Genomic DNA, 17,840 nt, shown 5'->3' on the forward strand with positions numbered 1-17,840 from the left:
AAATAACCATCTCTATCTTTAAACTGACACGTTTAGGTGGGGATTTTTGTATTATCTCACTGAGATTGACGCACTAAACTCTTAAGGATTAACATTACTGCATGACAATGAGCGGATTGACGTTAAAACGGGCAGTATTCCCTCCAAATTGCGTTCGACAACATTTCTACCAAGGCAGAGAGACAGACTGCGGCGCGCTCTTACAGCAGCGGACGCATCAATTCAGACTACAAGCCTAATGTTTACCATTAACAATCACTGAATGTCATTTCACTTCTCGTTTATTTTGTAACAGATCTCTTTCCATTCATCAAACGACCGGCGCACAGTGGACAAACATGCCAACAGGAGCACCTTTAGGGAAGTGATTATTTGACAATCAGCTGAAAACACGACTGGTTGTGTTTATAACACATTTAAAAGGGAATACATTTTAAAAATTATAAGATTAATCTTTAATAGGTCTATTAGACCCAAAGGACATTCTACATTAATAGGGATTATTTAATCGTTTTGATGTCTTCACTATTATTCTACAATGTAGAAAATAGTAATGCAAATAAATAAAAACCCTGGAATGAGTAGGTGTGTCCAACCTTTTGACTGGTACTGTATATTGGCCATCCTTGAGTTGCCCGTCCCTGATCTACATTCTTGAAACATCCTCTTTATCTGAACATAGAACTCCCTTCTTTATACTGTAGGTCCTATGTGTAAGTCAATTTATTCAACCTTTAAGGTTTTTTTAGGGGTAAATCAACGTTTTTCCATATCAATTCAGATCAAATGAATTTTAAAATCAAAACAAACGGCTCTTTAAATCAAAATTCACAATTACACAGAATTCAACAGAACATTTTGCCCACACAATATTACATTCATCACTTTTAAACTTATTTTAAAGGGCCAAGGCAGTCAAAAACTTTCCTGTGTTTGATATATTTCCACGCTATGATGTTGGAATAATACTGTGAAATTCATAATGCTGTTTGAAACGACCGTCTGAAATTTCAGTCTGTTTTGGTGGGATGGAGTTTTGGCCTGCCTGGTGACGTAACCAGGCGGTTAATTAGTTAATAGACCAATAAGAGCTCGAAATCTCTCTGCCAATAACAGCTAGTTTCCCCCTCACCACTCCGACAGTCCTAGCAAAATTCTTGCTTGAGATATTACTCTTTGCTAAGAAGCTATTTTATTTATTTATTTTCAATTTAAATTGTCTAAAAGAATCACAGAAATGTACTAATTCGTCAGAAACGATTTGATATTCAGATAAAAAAAGAGCTGCAGCATTGGGCCTTTAAAAGCTCTAGTCCCTCGGCAGCTAGAGGGCGCTGTTACACGCGCTAGTGTTACAAGGAGCAGATGGCACCACAGACTAGACTTTCTGGAGGTCAGTTATATTCAGCATTATTTCATCTGTTGACTGTTATATCAACAAACACAAAACCTCTTGAATTGTAATATAATATGTAATATGACTGTCAATACAGACAGTGACATGTAATGTCTAGGCTTCACCTAGAGACACTGTACAAGATGGTGAGACAGACAGTTCCGGAACACCTCTGTTCCGGAACACCACCAACAGAAGAACGCTTTACTTGTCTTTCTTTTTCTTCAGACCTGAAACAACAAATACCACACACACACACACACACACACACACACACCAGACACACACACACTGGGCAGTGAGGTCCACTAGTGAGTGTGTGTGTGGGTGTGTTGTCGCCATGATAACAATGGGCACGGTTGTATTCCACTGAGCAGATTTAGAGAGACCCAGACCCAGGGTATATACAGTAATAAAGAGCCATCATGGTATGTCTAGTTTATCTCTGGGTAGCTGACTGGCTGATGCTCTGTGAAGGAAGACAACTAGCAGGGCAGTTTGGCAGCTTCCAGAATGACAAACAGCTTCTAGAAAAGAAACATAAAAATATTCTAGAACATAAAAACAGCTTCTAGAACAGTAAACAAACAGCTTCTAGAATGAAACCAACAGCTTCTAGAAAAGAAACATAAAAAGATTCTAGAACGTAAACAAACGGCTTCTAGAATGTAAACAAACAGCTTCTAGAAAAGAAACATAAAAAGATTCTAGAACGTAAACAAACAGCTTCTAGAATGTAAACAAACTGCTTCTAAAAGGTAAATAAATAGCTTCTAAATGTAAACAAACCACTTCTAGAATGTAAACATAAACAAGCCAGAATCTTCTGTGATGTTTGCACACATTAGTTTAGGGGGCATCTGAAACCACTATTACCTTACAAAGTGCACTGGTGGTAAAGGCTCAGCTGGCCATCATTGATGCACTACATAGGGAATAGTGTATGACTGGTCGGCAGAGTGGCTACTGGGTGGAGGGAGATATTGCACTTGGTCACGTTAACATCATAGTGGTGAAAGTTACTATCTACAGTCACTGTCAGACACACAAGACAGTTTGGCACTTAGTCAGTCTTACAGAACATGCAGGTAACACCGAACCCAAGAACAGAACATCCTCTTAAAAACATTACCATGGAGGGACTGTACATGTAACTAGGTCCCCTTCAGCACTTTCAGCACTTTGTTCTCTAGTGGATAGGACCTGGTATGTGGGGACAGGGAGTTGGGGACTAGGGAGGGACTAGTATATGAGGACAGGGAGGGACTAGGGGGACAGGGAGGGACTAGTATATGGGGACCTGGTATGTGGGGGCAGGGGCTTCCAGCCCCTCTGTGAACGGGGGGCTCTGGTAGTTGTCGCTGGGCTCGATGGTGCCCCCGGTGGTGGTGGGGGGGTATGGTGTTACCGGCACGACTCCGTCCAGATGGTCGGTGGTGAAGAGGGTCATGTCTGTTCCCAGGAGATATTTCTGGACTGCACGCACCGTCAGACCAGCCTGGAGGGAGAAGAAGAACAAGGAGAGGAGAAGAATGAGGAGGAGAAGGAGGAGAAGAAGAATGAGGAGGAGGAGGAGAAGAATGAGGAGGAGGAGGAGGAGGAGAAGAAGAATGAGGAGGAGGAGGAGGAGAAGAAGAATGAGGAGGAGGAGGAGGAGAAGAAGAATGAAGAGGAGGAGGAGGAGGAGAAGAAGAATGAAGAGGAGGAGGAGGAGGAGAAGAAGAATGAAGAGAAGGAGGAGGAGGAGAAGAATGAAGAGGAGGAGAAGAAGAATGAAGAGGAGGAGGAGGAGAAGAAGAATGAGGAGGAGGAGGAGAAGAAGAATGAGGAGGAGGAGGAGAAGAAGAATGAAGAGGAGGAGGAGGAGAAGAAGAATGAAGAGGAGGAGGAGGAGGAGAAGAAGAATGAAGAGAAGGAGGAGGAGAAGAAGAATGAAGAGGAGGAGGAGGAGAAGAAGAATGAAGAGGAGGAGGAGGAGAAGAAGAATGAAGAGAAGAAGGAGAAGAAGAATGAAGAGGAGGAGGAGGAGGAGAAGAAGAATGAGGAGGAGGAGGAGAAGAATGAAGAGGAGGAGGAGAAGAAGAATGAAGAGGAGGAGAAGAAGAATGAAGAGGAGGAGGAGGAGAAGAATGAAGAGGAGGAGGAGGAGGAGAAGAATGAAGAGGAGGAGGAGAAGAATGAGGAGGAGAAGGAGGTGAAGAAGAATGAAGAGGAGGAGGAGGAGAAGAAGGAGGTGAAGAAGAATGAAGAGGAGGAGGAGGAGGAGGAGAAGAATGAAGAGGAGGAGGAGGAGAAGAATAAAGAGGAGGAGGAGAAGAAGAATAAAGAGGAGGAGGAGAAGAAGAATGAAAAGGAGGAGGAGAAGAAGAATGAAGAGGAGGAGGAGAAGAAGAATGAAGAGGAGGAGGAGAAGGAGGAGGAGGAGAAGAATGAGGAGGAGAAGGATGTGAAGAAGAATGAAGAGGAGGAGGAGAAGAAGAATGAAGAGGAGGAGGAGGAGGAGAAGAAGAATGAAGAGGAGGAGAAGAATGAGGAGGAGGAGGTGAAGACGAAGGAGGAGGAGAAGGAGGTGAAGAAGAATGAAGAGGAGGAGGGAGGAAGAGAAGAAGAATGAAGAGGAGGAGCAGAAGAATTAAGAGGAGAAGGAGAAGAATGAGAAGGAGAAGAATGAGGAGGAGAAGGAAGAAGAGGAGAAGAGAAGAATAATGAAGAGGAGGAGGAGAAGGAAGAAGAGGAGGAGAAGGAAGAGTAGGAGGAGAAGGAGAGGAGGACCAGAAGAATTAAGAGGAGAAGGAGAAGGAAGAAGAGGAGGATGAGGAGAGGAGGAGAAGGAAGAGGAGTAGGAGGAGAAGGAGAAGTACAATGCCACAGTGCAGTGCCCCTGGAGCAGCTATAGGGTGTGTGTGTGTGTGTGTGTGTGTGTGTGTGTGTGTGTGTGTGTGTGTGTGTGTGTGTGTACCCAAGTGAGGATGGAAAAGAATGAGAAGGCGATAGATGCCCTGGCTGCGTCAGCCCCCTGGTTGAGTGGCAGGTCCTCAGGGGCGGTCCTAGACCACTGATTGGCCAGGAAACAGAAACTCACAAACCACAGGAACGTCCAGAAACCTGAAAACCACCAATCACAGCACACAGTCAGAGGACAGCCAACCAATCACAGCATACACATTGAAATAAAGTGTCCGTCTGTGTGTTTTAGCCTACCTGAAACCCCCACCTCCAGCATCACAGCCTTCTTCCTGTCCTTTATAGAGCTGATCTGTTGAAACTTCACATCCAACAGGAAGAAGAAGGAGCACAGCAACAAGCCCACCAAACCACAGAACACTCCGTAGTTACACGCATCAGCGTTCTTATTGAACACGCAGTGGAGACGTTCACTACCCAGGTTCACATAGCCCTCATTCACTATAGAGGCAAACACCACCAGGGAGAATACCTGAAGAGAAGAGGGGAGGAGAGGGGAGGGGAGGGGGAGAAGAGACGTTCACTACCCAGGTTCACATAGCCCTCATTCACTATAGAGGCAAACACCACCAGGGAGAATACCTGAAGAGAAGAGGGGAGGAGAGGGGAGGGGAGGAGAGGGGAGGAGAGGGGAGGGGAGGGGAGGGGGAGAAGAGACGTTCACTACCCAGGTTCACATAGCCCTCATTCACTATAGAGGCAAACACCACCAGGGAGAATACCTGAAGAGAAGAGGGGAGGAGAGGGGAGGGGAGGGGGAGAAGAGACGTTCACTACCCAGGTTCACATAGCCCTCATTCACTATAGAGGCAAACACCACCAGGGAGAATACCTGAAGAGGAGAGGGGAGGAGAGGGGAGGGGAGGGGAGGGGGAGAAGAGACGTTCACTACCCAGGTTCACATAGCCCTCATTCACTATAGAGGCAAACACCACCAGGGAGAATACCTGAAGAGGAGAGGGGAGGAGAGGGGAGGGGAGGGGGAGAAGAGACGTTCACTACCCAGGTTCACATAGCCCTCATTCACTATAGAGGCAAACACCACCAGGGAGAATACCTGAAGAGAAGAGGGGAGGGGAGGAGAGGGGAGGGGGAGAAGAGACGTTCACTACCCAGGTTCACATAGCCCTCATTCACTATAGAGGCAAACACCACCAGGGAGAATACCTGAAGAGGAGAGGGGAGGAGAGGGGAGGGGAGGGGGAGAAGAGACGTTCACTACCCAGGTTCACATAGCCCTCATTCACTATAGAGGCAAACACCACCAGGGAGAATACCTGAAGAGGAGAGGAGAGGGGAGGGGAGGGGAGGGGGAGAAGAGACGTTCACTACCCAGGTTCACATAGCCCTCATTCACTATAGAGGCAAACACCACCAGGGAGAATACCTGAAGAGAAGAGGGGAGGAGAGGGGAGGGGAGGGGAGGGGAGGAGAGGGGAGGGGAGGGGGGGAGGAGAGACGTTCACTACCCAGGTTCACATAGCCCTCATTCACTATAGAGGCAAACACCACCAGGGAGAATACCTGAAGAGAAGAGGGGAGGAGAGGGGAGGGGAGGGGAGGGGAGGAGAGGGGAGGGGGAGAAGAGACGTTCACTACCCAGGTTCACATAGCCCTCATTCACTATAGAGGCAAACACCACCAGGGAGAATACCTGAAGAGGAGAGAAGAGGGGAGGAGAGGAGAGGGGAGGGGAGGGGGAGAAGAGACGTTCACTACCCAGGTTCACATAGCCCTCATTCACTATAGAGGCAAACACCACCAGGGAGAATACCTGAAGAGAAGAGGGGAGGAGAGGGGAGGGGAGGGGAGGAGAGGGGAGGGGAGGAGAAGGGAGGGGGAGGAGAGACGTTCACTACCCAGGTTCACATAGCCCTCATTCACTATAGAGGCAAACACCACCAGGGAGAATACCTGAAGAGGAGAGGGGAGGAGAGGGGAGGGGAGGGGGAGAAGAGACGTTCACTACCCAGGTTCACATAGCCCTCATTCACTATAGAGGCAAACACCACCAGGGAGAATACCTGAAGAGAAGAGGGGAGGAGAGGGAGGGGAGGGGAGGGGAGGAGAGGGGAGGGGGAGGAGAGACGTTCACTACCCAGGTTCACATAGCCCTCATTCACTATAGAGGCAAACACCACCAGGGAGAATACCTGGGGAGGAGAGGGGAGGGGAGGAGAGGGGAGGGGAGAGGAGGGGAGGGGAGGGGGAGAAGAGACGTTCACTACCCAGGTTCACATAGCCCTCATTCACTATAGAGGCAAACACCACCAGGGAGAATACCTGAAGAGGAGAGGGGAGGAGAGGGGAGGGGAGGGGTAGAAGAGACGTTCACTACCCAGGTTCACATAGCCCTCATTCACTATAGAGGCAAACACCACCAGGGAGAATACCTGAAGAGAAGAGGGGAGGAGAGGGGAGGGGAGGGGGAGAAGAGACGTTCACTACCCAGGTTCACATAGCCCTCATTCACTATAGAGGCAAACACCACCAGGGAGAATACCTGAAGAGGAGAGGAGAAGGGAGGGGAGGGGAGGGGAGGGGGAGAAGAGACGTTCACTACCCAGGTTCACATAGCCCTCATTCACTATAGAGGCAAACACCACCAGGGAGAATACCTGAAGAGGAGAGGGGAGGAGAGGGGAGGGAGGGGGAGAAGAGACGTTCACTACCCAGGTTCACATAGCCCTCATTCACTATAGAGGCAAACACCACCAGGGAGAATACCTGAAGAGAGGAGAGGGGAGGGGAGGGGAGGGGAGGGGGAGGGAGGAGAGGGGAGGAGAGGGGAGGGGAGGGGGAGAAGAGACGTTCACTACCCAGGTTCACATAGCCCTCATTCACTATAGAGGCAAACACCACCAGGGAGAATACCTGAAGAGGAGAGGGGAGGAGAGGGGAGGGGAGGGGGAGGAGAGACGTTCACTACCCAGGTTCACATAGCCCTCATTCACTATAGAGGCAAACACCACCAGGGAGAATACCTGAAGAGGAGAGGGGAGGAGAGGGGAGGGGAGGGGGAGGAGAGACGTTCACTACCCAGGTTCACATAGCCCTCATTCACTATAGAGGCAAACACCACCAGGGAGAATACCTGAAGAGGAGAGGGAGGAGAGGGGAGGGGAGGGGGAGGAGAGACGTTCACTACCCAGGTTCACATAGCCCTCATTCACTATAGAGGCAAACACCACCAGGGAGAATACCTGAAGAGGAGAGGGGAGGAGAGGGGAGGGGAGGGGGAGAAGAGACGTTCACTACCCAGGTTCACATAGCCCTCATTCACTATAGAGGCAAACACCACCAGGGAGAATACCTGAAGAGAAGAGGGGAGGAGAGGGGAGGGGAGGGGAGGGGGAGGAGAGACGTTCACTACCCAGGTTCACATAGCCCTCATTCACTATAGAGGCAAACACCACCAGGGAGAATACCTGAGGAGGAGAGGAGAAGGGAGGAGAGGGGAGGGGAGGGGAGGAGAGGGGAGGGGAGGGGAGGGGGAGAAGAGACGTTCACTACCCAGGTTCACATAGCCCTCATTCACTATAGAGGCAAACACCACCAGGGAGAATACCTGAAGAGAAGAGGGGAGGAGAGGGGAGGGGAGGAGAGGGGAGGAGAGGGGAGGGGGGGGGGGGGGGGGAGAAGAGGCGTTCACTACCCAGGTTCACATAGCCCTCATTCACTATAGAGGCAAACACCACCAGGGAGAATACCTGAAGAGGAGAGGGGAGGAGAGGGGAGGGGGAGAAGAGACGTTCACTACCCAGGTTCACATAGCCCTCATTCACTATAGAGGCAAACACCACCAGGGAGAATACCTGAAGAGAAGAGGGGAGGAGAGGGGAGGGGAGGGGAGGGGAGGAGAGGGGAGGGGAGGGGAGGAGAGGGGAGGGAGGAGAGGAGAGGGAGGGGGAGGAGAGACGTTCACTACCCAGGTTCACATAGCCCTCATTCACTATAGAGGCAAACACCACCAGGGAGAATACCTGAAGAGAAGAGGGGAGGAGAGGGGAGGGGAGGGGAGGAGAGGGGAGGGGAGGAGGGGGAGGGGGAGGAGAGACGTTCACTACCCAGGTTCACATAGCCCTCATTCACTATAGAGGCAAACACCACCAGGGAGAATACCTGAAGAGGAGAGGGAGGAGAGGGGAGGGGAGGGGAGGGGAGGAGAGAGGAGGGGGAGGGGAGGGGGAGAAGAGACGTTCACTACCCAGGTTCACATAGCCCTCATTCACTATAGAGGCAAACACCACCAGGGAGAATACCTGAAGAGGAGAGGGGAGGAGAGGGGAGGGGAGGGGGAGAAGAGACGTTCACTACCCAGGTTCACATAGCCCTCATTCACTATAGAGGCAAACACCACCAGGGAGAATACCTGAAGAGAAGAGGGGAGGAGAGGGGAGGGGAGGGGAGGGGAGGAGAGGGGAGGGGGAGGAGAGACGTTCACTACCCAGGTTCACATAGCCCTCATTCACTATAGAGGCAAACACCACCAGGGAGAATACCTGAGGAGGGGAGGGGAGGGGAGGAGAGGGGAGGGAGGGGAGGGGGAGAAGAGACGTTCACTACCCAGGTTCACATAGCCCTCATTCACTATAGAGGCAAACACCACCAGGGAGAATACCTGAGGAGGAGAGGAGAAGGGAGGAGAGGGGAGGGGAGGAGAGGGGAGGGGAGGGGAGGGGGAGAAGAGACGTTCACTACCCAGGTTCACATAGCCCTCATTCACTATAGAGGCAAACACCACCAGGGAGAATACCTGAAGAGGAGAGGGGAGGAGAGGGGAGGGGGAGAAGAGACGTTCACTACCCAGGTTCACATAGCCCTCATTCACTATAGAGGCAAACACCACCAGGGAGAATACCTGAAGAGAAGAGGGGAGGAGAGGGAGGGGAGGGGGAGAAGAGACGTTCACTACCCAGGTTCACATAGCCCTCATTCACTATAGAGGCAAACACCACCAGGGAGAATACCTGAAGAGAAGAGGGGAGGGGAGGGAGGGGAGGGGGAGAAGAGACGTTCACTACCCAGGTTCACATAGCCCTCATTCACTATAGAGGCAAACACCACCAGGGAGAATACCTGAAGAGAAGAGGGGAGGGGAGGGGAGGGGAGGGGGAGAAGAGACGTTCACTACCCAGGTTCACATAGCCCTCATTCACTATAGAGGCAAACACCACCAGGGAGAATACCTGAGGAGAAGAGGGGAGGGAGGGGAGGGGAGGGGGAGAAGAGACGTTCACTACCCAGGTTCACATAGCCCTCATTCACTATAGAGGCAAACACCACCAGGGAGAATACCTGAAGAGAAGAGGGGAGGAGAGGGGAGGGGAGGGGGAGAAGAGACGTTCACTACCCAGGTTCACATAGCCCTCATTCACTATAGAGGCAAACACCACCAGGGAGAATACCTGAAGAGAAGAGGGGAGGGGAGGGGAGGGGGAGAAGAGACGTTCACTACCCAGGTTCACATAGCCCTCATTCACTATAGAGGCAAACACCACCAGGGAGAATACCTGAGGAGAAGAGGGGAGGGGAGGGGAGGGGAGGGGGAGAAGAGACATTCACTACCCAGGTTCACATAGCCCTCATTCACTATAGAGGCAAACACCACCAGGGAGAATACCTGAGGAGAAGAGGGGAGGAGAGGAGAGGGGAGGGGAGGAGAGGGGAGGGGGAGAAGAGACGTTCACTACCCAGGTTCACATAGCCCTCATTCACTATAGAGGCAAACACCACCAGGGAGAATACCTGAGGAGAAGAGGGGAGGGGAGGGGAGGGGAGGGGGAGAAGAGACATTCACTACCCAGGTTCACATAGCCCTCATTCACTATAGAGGCAAACACCACCAGGGAGAATACCTGAAGAGAAGAGGGGAGGGGAGGAGAGGGGAGGGGGAGAAGAGACGTTCACTACCCAGGTTCACATAGCCCTCATTCACTATAGAGGCAAACACCACCAGGGAGAATACCTGAAGAGAAGAGGGGAGGAGAGGAGAGGGGAGGGGAGGGGAGGGGGAGAAGAGACGTTCACTACCCAGGTTCACATAGCCCTCATTCACTATAGAGGCAAACACCACCAGGGAGAATACCTGAAGAGAAGAGGGGAGGGGAGGAGAGGGGAGGGGGAGAAGAGACGTTCACTACCCAGGTTCACATAGCCCTCATTCACTATAGAGGCAAACACCACCAGGGAGAATACCTGAAGAGGAGAGGGGAGGAGAGGGGAGGGGGAGGGGGAGAAGAGACGTTCACTACCCAGGTTCACATAGCCCTCATTCACTATAGAGGCAAACACCACCAGGGAGAATACCTGAAGAGAAGAGGGGAGGAGAGGAGAGGGGAGGGGAGGAGAGGGGAGGGGGAGAAGAGATGTTCACTACCCAGGTTCACATAGCCCTCATTCACTATAGAGGCAAACACCACCAGGGAGAATACCTGAAGAGGAGAGGAGAGGGGAGGGGGAGAAGAGACGTTCACTACCCAGGTTCACATAGCCCTCATTCACTATAGAGGCAAACACCACCAGGGAGAATACCTGAGGAGGAGAGGGGAGGAGAGGGGTACACCTGTGTGAACCAAAAGTGCAGACTTATTTAATGTATTAATTAAATTAAATACATATAACATTTATTTGTTATTTGTAAACGCAGGTTCCCCTTTATCTCATATTAGGTTTTGTTTGAACACCTGATAACGTTCAGTTTAAAAAATATTCACAAATAGAGAAAATCAGAAAGGGGACACATCCTTTTCCAAGGCAGATAGATCGCTGTAGATCCACCCGGGGTATTAGCACACACTGTAGATCATCACTCTGTAGTAGAACTATCCGGTCACTATAACGACAAACCACCCGGGGTATTAACATGTCTATATATCATCACTCTGTAGTGGAACTATCCGGTCACTATAACGACAAACCACCCGGGGTCCTAACACGCGGAGAATGATCCACACTGGCCAATAGAGAGAGAGAGGATGCGAGGCCACTCTACGGTCCCCTCCCGAGGAGTGGTGGAATGTTCCATATCACAAACCCACAGCCTATATACACACGAAATATAATAATAACACTATAGACCTGCTTAAGGCCTACAGATAGACATCACAAAGATACGTTTCTCTCAACGCAACATTCTAGTTATCATCTGAAGCCTAGCTACCTAATTCAATACATTTTAAGGCCACATTCATTTGTTGACATTCTTTACAAATCTGTTTTATAAAACGACCGGAGGTTCTAAAACATGGTACATATCTGTGTATCTGAACAGGATGGACCGTTCTTCGACAGCCTCCTCTCCCCTGGACCCCGTCCATCTATAAGCCTACTGCCGTTTCCAGACTCTTATCTGCGGCGCTCTACGGAGCGATCACTCGCCACCGAGCGGCAGGCCGAGGGAGGACGCCCCGACAGACCCCGTTGTCGGTCTCTTACCCAGGACAGGACCCTGAGGATGGTGGTCGGCTGCTTGATGAAGGAAACCGGGTCGAAGGCAGCACCCGCCAGGCCCGCTCCGAACGATCCCACTCCGTCCATCTTCTCTCTCTCTCTGTTCTCTGGGTGCGCTACCTTGCGTCAGGCTCCAGGCTGGGTTTGGTACTGTCTTGTAGTGTAGGGAAGGGTCCTGCGCGCACACGATGTGCACGCTGCTACTGGGCGGGGGCGTGCTCGACGAAGCGGGAACACGCACAGGGCTGCTGTGGCATGAAAACAGCAGTAGCATCTACTGTTGAGGAGGTAGGAGGTCTAGACTACACATCTGTTGGAGGTATAGGAGGAAGGAGGTCTCGACTACACATCTGTTGAGCTATAGGAGGTCTTGACTACACATCTGTTGAGGAGCTGTAGGACTCAGACTGACAGGTATAATTGCCCAGAAGACAGACATCAACGGATCATAGATAGATCATAGATCATACACTAACATCTACTATATAGATCATACACTAACATCTACTATATAGACCATACACTATATAGATCATACACTAACATCTACTATATAGATCATACACTAACATCTACTATATAGACCATACACTATATAGATCATACACTAACATCTACTATATAGATCATACACTATATAGATCATACACTATATAGATCATACACTAACATCTATTATATAGATCATACACTAACATCTACAATATACTGTAGATCATACACTAACATCTACTATATAGATCATACACTATATAGATCACACACTAACATCTACTATATAGATCATACACTATATAGTTCATACACTAACATCTATTAAATATATCATACACTAACATCTACTATATAGATCATACACTAACATCTACTATATAGAGCATACACTATATAGATCATACACTAACATCTACAATATACTGTAGATCATACACTAACATCTACTATATAGATCATACACTATATAGATCACACACTAACATCTACTACATAGATCATACACTATATAGTTCATACACTAACATCTATTAAATATATCATACACTAACATCTACTATATAGATCGTAACCTATATAGATCATACACTAACATCTACTATATAGATCATACACTATATAGATCATACACTAACATCTACTATATATATCATACACTAACATTTACAGTAAAGATCATACACTAACATCTACTATATAGATCATACAATATATAGATCATACACTAACATCTAATTTATAGATCATACTCTATATAGATCACACACTAACATCTACTATATAGATCATACACTATATAAAGTATACACTATACAGATCACACACTATATAGATTATACACTATTAAGATCATACACTATATAGATCATACACTAACATCTACTATATAGATCATACACTAACATCTTCTATATAGATCATACACTATATAGATAATAAACTAACATCTACTATTTAGATCATACACTAACATCTACTGTATAGATCATACACTATATAGATAATAAACTAACATCTACTAAATAGATCATACACTATAAAGATCATACACTATATAGATCAAACACTATATAGATCATACACTAAGTAGATTAAACATTATATAGATCATACACTATATAGATCATACCCTATATAGATCATACACTATATAGATCATACACTAACATCTACTATATAGATCATACACTATGTAGATTAAACATTATGTAGATCATACACTATATAGATCATACACTATATAGATCATACACTAACATCTACTATATAGATCATACACTATGTAGATTAAACATTATGTAGATCATACACTATATAGATCATACACTATATAGATCATACACTATATAGATCATACATTATATAGATCATACACTATATAGATCATACACTAACATATACTATATAGATCATACACTATATAGATAATACACTAACATCTACTATGTAGATCATACACTATATAGATCACACACTTTAACTCTGCCTACATGTACACTACCGGTCAACAGTTTTACTCAATCAAGGGTTTTTCTTTATTGTTACTATTTTCTAATAGTAATAGTGAAGACATCACAACAAATAGCTTTGATGGCAGCTTTGCACACTTTTGGCATTCTCTCAACCAGCTTCCCTGGAATGCTTTTCCAACAGTCTTGAAGGAGTTTCCACATATGCTGAGCACTTGTTGGCCTCTTTTCCTTCACTCTGCGGTCTGACTCATCCCAAACCATCTCAATTTGGTTGAGGTCGGGGGATTGTGGAGGCCAGGTCATCTGATGCAGGACTCCATCACTCTCCTTCATGGTCAAATATCCCTTACACAGCCTGGAGGTGTGTTGGGTCATTGTCCTGTTGAAGAAATGATAGTCCCACTAAGAGCAAACCAGATGGGATGGCGTATCACTTCAGAATGCTGTGGTAGCCATGCTGGTTAACTGTGCATTGAATAAAATAAAATAAATCACAGACAGCGTCACCAGCAAAGCACCTCCACATCTCCTCCTCCATGCTTCATGGTGGGAACCACACATGCAGAGATCATCCGTTCTGCCACACCTCATCTCACAAAGACAAAGCGGTAGGAACCAAAAATCTCAAATTTGGACTCGACCAAAGGACAAATATCTACCGGTCTAATGTCCATTGCTCGTGTTTCTTGGCCCAAGCAAGTCTCTTCTTATTATTGGTGTCCTTTGGTAGTGGTTTCTTTGCAGCAATGCAACCATGAAGGCCTGATTCACACAGTCTCCTCTGAACAGTTGATGTTGAGATGTGTCTGTTACTTGAATTCTGTGAAGCATTTATTTGGGCTTCAATTTCTGAAGCTGGTAACTATAATGAACTTATCCTCTGTAGCAGAGGTAACTATGGGTCTTCCATTCCTGTGGCAGTCCTCATGAGAGCCAGTTTCATCACAGCGCTTGACGTTTTTGCGACTGCACTTGAAGAAACGTTCAAAGTTCTTGACTGACCTTCGTGTCTTAAAGTAAAGATGGACTGTCGTTTCTCATTGCTTATTTGAGCTGGGCTATGAGGGCTATCTTCTGTATACCACACTTACTAAGTCACAACACAACTGATTGGCTCAAACGTATTAAGGAAATAAATTCCATAAATAAAGGCAGCACACCTGTTAATTGAAATGCATTCCAGGTGACTACCTCATGAAGCTGGTTGAGAGAATGCCAAGAGTGTGCAATGCTGTCATCAAGGCAAAAGGCTGCTATTTGAAGAATCTCAAATATAAAATATATTTTGATTTAACTCTTTTTTTTGGTCACTACTTGATTCCATATGTCAATAGTCCTGTAGTCAATTCACTATTATTCTACAATGTAAAAATAAATAAAAACCCTTGAATGAGGTGTTCTAAAACTTTTGACCGGTAGTGTATATATATTACCTCAATTACCTCAACTAACCAGTGCCCCCGAACATTGACTCTGTATCGGTACCCCCTGTATACAGCCTCCACATTGACTCTGTATCGGTACCCCCTGTATACAGCCTCCACATTGACTCTGTACCGGTACCCCCTGTATATAGTCTCCACATTGACTCTGTATCTGTACCCCCTGTATACAGCCTCCACATTGACTCTGTATCGGTCCCCCCTGTATATAGCCTCCACATTGACTCTGTATCGGTACCCCCTGTATATAGCCTCCACATTGACTCTGTATCTGTCCCCCCTGTATATAGCCTCCACATTGACTCTGTATCGGTACCCCCTGTATATAGCCTCCACATTGACTCTGTATCTGTCCCCCCTGTATATAGCCTCCACATTGACTCTGTATCGGTACCCCCTGTATATAGCCTCCACATTGACCCTGTATCTGTCCCCCTGTATATAGCCTCCACATTGACTCTGTATCGGTACCCCCTGTATATAGCCTCCACATTGACTCTGTATCGGTACCCCCTGTATATAGCCTCCACATTGACTCTGTATCGGTACCCCCTGTATATAGCCTCCACATTGACTCTGTATCGGTACCTCCTGTATATAGCCTCCACATTGACTCTGTATCGGTACCCCCTGTATACAGCCTCCACATTGACTCTGTATCGGTACCCCCTGTATATAGCCTCCACATTGACTCTGTATCGGTACCCCCTGTATATAGCCTCCACATTGACTCTGTACCGGTACCCCTTGTATATAGCCTCCACATTGACTCTGTATCGGTACCCCCTGTATATAGCCTCCACATTGACTCTGTATCGGTACCCCCTGTATATAGCCTCCACATTGACTCTGTATCGGTACCCCCTGTATATAGCCTCCACATTGACTCTGTATCGGTACCCCCTGTATACAGCCTCCACATTGACTCTGTATCTGTCCCCCCTGTATACAGCCTCCACATTGACTCTGTACCGGTACCCCCTGTATATAGTCTCCCCATTGACTTTGTACCGGTACCCCCTGTATATAGCCTCCACATTGACTCTGTATCGGTCCCCCCTGTATACAGCCTCCACATTGACTCTGTATCGGTACCCCCTGTATATAGCCTCCACATTGACTCTGTATCGGTACCCCCTGTATACAGCCTCCACATTGACTTTGTACCGGTACCCCCTGTATATAGCCTCCACATTGACTCTGTACCGGTACCCCCTGTATATAGCCTCCACATTGACTCTGTATCGGTACCCCATGTATATAGCCTCCACATTGACTCTGTACCAGTACCCCCTGTATATAGCCTCCACATTGACTCTGTATCTTAACACCCTGTATATAGCCTCCACATTGACTCTGTACCGGTACACCTGTATATAGCCTCCACATTGACTCTGTACCGTAACCCCTGTATATAGCCTCCACATTGACTCTGTATCGGTACCCCCTGTATATAGCGTCCACATTGACTCTGTACCGTAACCCCCTGTATATAGCCTCCACATTGACTCTGTATCGGTACCCCCTGTATATAGCGTCCACATTGACTCTGTACCGGTACCCCCTGTATATAGCCTCCACATTGACTCTGTACCGGTACCCCCTGTATATAGCCTCCACATTGACTCTGTATCGGTCCCCCCTGTATATAGCCTCCACATTGACTCTGTACCGGTCCCCCCTGTATATAGCCTCCACATTGACTCTGTATCGGTACCCCCTGTATATAGCCTCCACATTGACTCTGTATCGGTACCCCCTGTATATAGCCTCCACATTGACTCTGTATCGGTCCCCCCTGTATATAGCCTCCACATTGACTCTGTATCGGTCCCCCCTGTATATAGCCTCCACATTGACTCTACATTTAACATTTACATTTTAAGTCATTTAGCAGACGCTCTTATCCAGAGCGACTTACAAATTGGTGAATTCACCTTCTGACATCCAGTGGAACAGCCACTTTACAATAGTGCATCTAAATCATTAAGGGGGGGGTGGTGAGAAGGATTACTTATCCTATCCTAGGTATTCCTTGAAGAGGTGGGGTTTCAGGTGTCTCCGGAAGGTGGTGATTGACTCCGCTGTCCTGGCGTCGTGAGGGAGTTTGTTCCACCATTGGGGGGCCAGAGCAGCGAACAGTTTTGACTGGGCTGAGCGGGAACTGTACTTCCTCAATGGTAGGGAGGCGAGCAGGCCAGAGGTGGATGAATGCAGTGCCCTTGCTTGGGTGTAGGGCCTGATCAGAGCCTGGAGGTACTGCGGTGCCGTACCCCTCACAGCTCCGTAGGCAAGCACCATGGTCTTGTAGCGGATGCGAGCTTCAACTGGAAGCCAGTGGAGAGAGCGGAGGAGCGGGGTGACGTGAGAGAACTTGGGAAGGTTGAACACCAGACGGGCTGCGGCGTTCTGGATGAGTTGTAGGGGTTTAATGGCACAGGCAGGGAGCCCAGCCAACAGCGAGTTGCAGTAATCCAGACGGGAGATGACAAGTGCCTGGATTAGGACCTGCGCCGCTTCCTGTGTGAGGCAGGGTCGTACTCTGCGGATGTTGTAGAGCATGAACCTACAGGAACGGGCCACCGCCATGATGTTGGTTGAGAACGACAGGGTGTTGTC

At 47.9% G+C, this 17,840-nt stretch overlaps 1 protein-coding gene across 1 annotated transcript; it reads right to left on the reverse strand.

The window, feature by feature from the left end:
- Positions 1 to 705: 705 nt before the first annotated feature.
- LOC135535734 (synaptogyrin-3-like) lies at positions 706 to 12,009 on the reverse strand. The gene is made up of 4 exons (XM_064962165.1): positions 11,798 to 12,009; positions 4,598 to 4,832; positions 4,356 to 4,501; positions 706 to 2,894 (listed from the first exon to the last, which is right to left on the reverse strand). Exons 1-4 carry the CDS (start codon positions 11,897 to 11,899, stop codon positions 2,682 to 2,684), a joined length of 696 nt encoding a protein of 231 aa, XP_064818237.1. The 5' UTR covers positions 11,900 to 12,009; the 3' UTR covers positions 706 to 2,681.
- Between the last annotated feature and the right edge of the window lie 5,831 nt (positions 12,010 to 17,840).

Source organism: Oncorhynchus masou, unplaced genomic scaffold (genome assembly GCF_036934945.1).
Source record: "Oncorhynchus masou masou isolate Uvic2021 unplaced genomic scaffold, UVic_Omas_1.1 unplaced_scaffold_506, whole genome shotgun sequence".
NCBI lineage: Eukaryota > Metazoa > Chordata > Actinopteri > Salmoniformes > Salmonidae > Oncorhynchus > Oncorhynchus masou.